Source organism: Magnolia sinica, chromosome 13 (genome assembly GCF_029962835.1).
Source record: "Magnolia sinica isolate HGM2019 chromosome 13, MsV1, whole genome shotgun sequence".
Classification (NCBI taxonomy): Eukaryota; Viridiplantae; Streptophyta; class Magnoliopsida; order Magnoliales; family Magnoliaceae; genus Magnolia; species Magnolia sinica.
This window is the reverse complement of record NC_080585.1, coordinates 2,717,613-2,723,252: the sequence shown is the minus strand read 5'-3', so window position 1 is coordinate 2,723,252 and position 5,640 is coordinate 2,717,613. Positions and strand designations below refer to the sequence as shown.

The window sequence follows — 5,640 nt, the reverse complement described above, 5'->3', positions numbered from 1 at the left end:
CCATTACTGATACACAGTTACCAAGTTGAGTGAGTATGAGTCTTGAGTTTACTAATCAAGTGGGTCCTGATGTGGTGATCCAAACCATTGATGCTATGAATCTAGTGTGGTTTTGGCCCACACACCAAATGTGTGGCACAATTGGTGGCCGGCAAATAGCCTGTTCAGAAAGAAAAATTCCAATGTCCCAAATTCAGCCAAAGATTCAATGGCTATGATATTCCAGACTCATAGATTTTTAATGTTTGAACTTTGAACCGTACAATGTGTCCCATAATATTCATGCATTGGATCATTGTATTACATGTCCCATTTCTGGCAGCTAAAAAATTGAGATATTCATTGTTGGTGCTTTCTATAATTCGTGTTCTCCTAACATGCTATATGATCATTTGGAATGCATCCGCTCTTAACAATGAGCAACAGGGAAAGGGGCTGTTTGGACAGGGTTTGGACCTTATAGCTTGGACGGTAGGCTAGTCTCAAAGTCATTTTAGCTGAAATTTGTATAGTACTCAGGATCTTATATTTCAGATTATCTAATAAATCATTTAATGAAAGTAGATCATTTTTCCATTCTTTCACAACTTCACTTCCATCATCTCCTTCTGAAACAGCCCCATGCTGAGCAGCCGTAGGATACCAATCAATTGGCCTTGGGATACCAATCGATCTCTGTTTATTTTCCCTTTTTCTATCAGCAGTGAGTGATCCTTCAAGGATGAACTAGTAAGGTAGAACAAGCTAGTCTCCTCTGGAGTGAAACCATTGAATCCTATGCTCAAATGGTCACCTGACCTAACTTTGTAGGTACATGTATTGTTATATGTCACAAATATGTTATGCAATGTAGGTTAGGAAACTCATCCATCCTGAATGTAGACTATCTGTTTCATTCATCTAAAATATTTACTTATTTATGCATGTGTGGTCCACTTGTTCAATGGATAGATTAAAAATTTAAGTGAAAAATAAGGATTTTATCAAGTTTTGGATCTGGGCAGGACTTGATAGGATGGGACCATGCCCAACAATTTTTTTTTTGGACTCGGGCATTGGATCTTAAATGTCAGCTAGGCTCCACCTGGCCTTAACTTGGCTAGGCTGAAACCCGACCCATTGCCACCCCTAACCCCAAGTCAGGGGTGAGTCATGGTGTCAAACTGTATCAGTTCCAACTGAACCTGAGTCAACTGGGAAGAGTCGCACCCCACCCGACTCGAGTCCCATCCCACCTGACGTGACCGAGTCATCAATCCATGGTTACCAATCTTGGATTGAATATGTTTTGGTTGATTAACACACTGGATTAGGAGTCGCAAATCTTGAAATTTGCAACTCTGATGTTTAGTTGTCTAATTGTAAAGAGGAATACTAAAATGGGCTGAAGATGAACAATGAAGAAAACCCGAAATCATCAAATACTGATTGTTATTTTATTTTTAAGCATCATTTCAGGCACAAGTAAACCTTCCTTTCAAATTCATGGGAATGAAATTGCCCCTTCAAACAGAAGTGTGAGATGAAGCTCTGAGATAGAACTGTCATTCAAATAACAAAACAACTGCAATAAATTATCAATCCAATACACAAACATCTTGAACATGAATGATGGTCTTATACAGTACTTGGAAGTTCAATTGCCTGTGGTGAGCTTGATTTCAAAACAGAGCAAATAACTGATAGAATGTAATGGAAATCCCTGAAAAAAATGCAGGTGTGGTTTCAAGCTAGTGAACTGATAAACGAGAAGGGGTCGGGTGGAACGGCGACTTCCACGGCTCCTTCTAGCATCTGTGTGACCTTCTTCATTGAGGGCCTCAGGGATGGATCCTCCTGAATGCACCAAATTGCCACCATCACCATCCTCTCAAGCTTCCTTGGATAGTTCAATGCCTCTTCATCATTCTCAACTAGCTTATCTATTCTCCCCTCTTTATAGCAATCACAAACCCAATCTGTCAATATTGCATCATCTCTATCCTCAAGATCACGAAGGACGTTCGACCTGCAGCAGATAATCTCCAGCAACATAACACCGAAACTATGCACATCCACCTTTGCAGTGACTGCCATGTTCTTGAACCATTCAGGTGCGACGTATCCTCTGGTCCCTCTGATGTATGTGGTAGTTTGAGTCTGGTTAGTCCTGAGAAGCTTTGCTAGCCCAAAGTCAGAAATCCTAGCCGTGAAATTGTCATCTAATAATACATTTTGGGGCTTTATGTCACAATGGATGATCTGGTTCCCGCACTCCTCGTGCAAGTATGTGAGCCCTCTTGCAATCCCAAATGCAATCTGTGTTCTTTGGTTCCAGCTAGGCCTTGAACTGCCAAAGAGGAAGCTTGCCAAAGAGCCATTGCTCATATATTCATACACCAGCAGCCGGTGGGGCCCCTCATCGCAAAATCCTATCAATTGGACCAGATTCTTGTGATGAATTCGGCTTATTGCACTCACTTCGGTCTTGAATTCCTTCTCAGCTTCTTTCACCACTTTATCTAACCTCTTCACTGCCACAAAATTTGCACGATCCGACTCTAGCAGGCCTTTATAAACAGTGCCACAGGAACCCCTCCCGAGTTCTTCCTTGAACCCATCTGTGACTTTCTCCAGCTCCATGTATGTAAAAGAGCGGAGATTTACTCCGATCAAGCTGGAATCTAGCTGTAATTTCACTATTTTTTTATGGTTTGTGAAGAAAATAATCCACAGAATCAATGACAGGAGGAAGAAGTTGAGAAACGCAGAGCTGCCCAAAATCGCTGATATGATGAGTATTGGGGTCCGATTATCTTTCTTTCCTTTGCCCAAGCCAGGTGAAGGAAGAGGTGGGGATGTGGAACTACCCCTTGCCCTTTTGATCAGTGCCTTTCCACCAACACTAGGATTCATCCTCCCGTTTGAGAGGGGGAGTTTCTTCTTCCAGCACTCTCCTCCTCTGAAGATAGCGACCGCACAGAAACAGTCGACAAAACAAGCGTCTCGGCACTCATTCTCGTTTATGGACTTATAGTGTTCGAAGTCGGACTTCGGCCAATCCGTGTCAATCATTTCGATCATGTCATACTTGGGCTCTGTTCTTGATCCATCCATCTCACAGCTTTGCGAAACGAAATCTTGTTTGCATCCTTTAAATGTGTTATTCTGATCCAAGTAAGTGTAACCTGGTGGGCATTTGCAACTAGGCATCTGAGAATCTCCTTCCAGCACACAATAGCTGTTGAACCCGCAAGCTCCGTCACCTATGTCTCCCAAAATAGCCGTGCAAATATTGGATGGCACAAACTGCACTATGCTCCATGACTGCTCCCACCTTCCATCGCTCTGGCTTGTCTTCGGGTGGATGTATTGCCTGAAAACTCCATCAAAATCCAGGGACGCCTTGTGATAGAAAGCTCCCGTCGGAACGGAAACTGTGTTGTCGGCTGTGAGGTTGAATACAGTTCCGTTAGTCAGTGAGAGGTAGATATAGCCCGACTGGTTGAAAACCAGCTGAGAACCGTTTCCAACAGTCTTGCTATTCCAGTAAGCATTATAAGTTTGTCTGCCGAGGCGATCGACGGTATAGAGCATGAGATTTCCATCATTCTGCATACGGAATTCGAATCTCCCTTCGGAGTAGTTGGTCTTTGTTTCGCGAGAAGTGAGCGTGCGGGAACGACCCAGTACCTGCACAGGCAAGAGCGTATCGGTTGGGTGGTCGAAGCTATCCCATCTGACTGCCGAATCCGTGCTTGTAAGCACAAAGTTTCCAGTATCGCGCATGGTAGCGTAAGCGACGGTGCCGTTGATGTTTGGAGCCCTCCATATTAGTTGGTTTTGGTGGTTGGTGAGCACGAGCTGGCCGTCGGTCGTCAGCTCGACCTTTGATCCTCTTAGAACTGGTGTATTTCCATTTGCAGACCAGACTATAGTCTTGTCGGGGATCTTGTCGAACCACACGGCAAGCAAGAAGAGGTCTTGGTCTTGGAGGCTATGGAATCCAAAGGCGAAATCGCCGGATGGTGAAACCCAAGAAGTGTTTCCATCGGTTGAGAGAGAAGCGCCCAAGCTTATTCTGCTGCCGGGAGTTTGGGCGAAGGTGGAAAGTGGGAGAAGGGCAAGGAAGAGGAGGAGAAGGTGAGAAAGAGCAGAAGTAGGCATTGATGGAACGAGTGGATATTTGGCAGAATTTCAGAGGTTGTAACAAGTGAAGATGATAGAGATGGTGTGGTGAAATTTCATAGAGGAGAGAAATTGCAGCTCTGATTGCGTTGTGAGAAATAAAGAAGAGGGGAGTTCATGTACTCTAACCTCTCATTTGGGTTTGTTGATCGATACGACGGAGAGTATTTTGGTGCTCCGTTGCATTTTCTTTTATCTCTTGATATTTTTCTTATTTTTGTGCGTGTTTGACATTAGGCTATCTTTTTTGACTATCCTGATAAATTAAAAAAAAAAAAAAAAAACCACAAGCCCACCTTTAGACTTGGTCTAAATACCTACCTATCATTCTAGAATTAGGTACCTTGTTGTCTGAACTTTGACTAACATCTTGCAAACTTGTGTAGCATTTATCTTTATAAAAGATGATTTTACCCGCCCTTTTAAATTAATTCAACTTACACATCGTGTATCTTCCGCATGACATGGATTTAGGCTGGCATGCTAGGTCGGGCCCACCACGCTGTTTCTGAAATATTCACCCTGTTCATCCATTTTTCAGATCATTTTAAGACGAGTCAAAAATTTAGGTGTATCCAAAACTCAAGACTGGCATTCGATAAAGAAAATGAGAGAGTTTTCTACTGTTGAAACCTTCGAGCTCTACCTTGATGTTTATATGCTATCCAATCCCTTTTTGGTCTCATCTTTAAATGATCTGAAAAATTGATGAAGGGGTGGATTTTTTAGAAATATCACGGTGAGCCCCACCTAAGCATCCCAGCGCAGGCCTTTCGTAGGAAATCCGTGTCCTCTTTTGCAGGGGATAGGATTAGCTGTTATCCGGGTAACACCTTAGTAGGTGACCTTAACCATATGAGGCCAACATTGATGATTTTTTTATATATCTGCACTGTCACTTTGTTTTTCCATTTCATTTTATGACGTAATCCTTAACCTTAAGAAGATCCAAATCTCATGTGGACCATACCACTAGAAACAGTGATCAATGAACATTAAAAATGTTTCATGGGGCACAAAAGTTTTGAATCAAGCTGATCTTTGTAATTTTCTCTTCATCCAGGCATTCTTGACTTACCATAATTTTCCCTTTATCTAGGTCTTCTTGACTTATTGACTGGTTGGATGACAAATAAACATTAGGAAAAACTTTATGAAGGGCCCTTTGGAATTTTTAATGGTGAGGCACTCAATCACTATTATTTCCTGTGGTGTAATTGACTTGAGATTTGGATCTACTTAATTTTTTGGATCAGGACTTAAAATGGAACGGAGAACAAATGGATGACATGGATATACAATACATCATCAAGGTGGGCCCCATGGCAAGGGTAAAACTTACTTAGGTGGTACCCGGTAGGGGTGTACATCGAGTCAATCGAACCGAGTCGAGCTGGCCTCATCTCCACTTGGCTTGACCACTAGCTGACCTTAGCTCGAACTCGGCTTGGCTCGGTCCTTGAGCTTGACTGG

The 5,640-nt window shown here is 42.7% G+C and overlaps 1 protein-coding gene across 1 annotated transcript; it reads right to left on the bottom strand.

The window, feature by feature from the left end:
* Nucleotides 1–1,542: 1,542 nt before the first annotated feature.
* On the bottom strand, nucleotides 1,543–4,333 carry LOC131222414 (G-type lectin S-receptor-like serine/threonine-protein kinase LECRK3). The gene has a single exon (XM_058217464.1). The coding sequence runs from the start codon at nucleotides 4,144–4,146 to the stop codon at nucleotides 1,726–1,728; it is 2,421 nt and encodes an 806-aa protein (XP_058073447.1). The 5' UTR covers nucleotides 4,147–4,333; the 3' UTR covers nucleotides 1,543–1,725.
* Nucleotides 4,334–5,640: the final 1,307 nt, after the last annotated feature.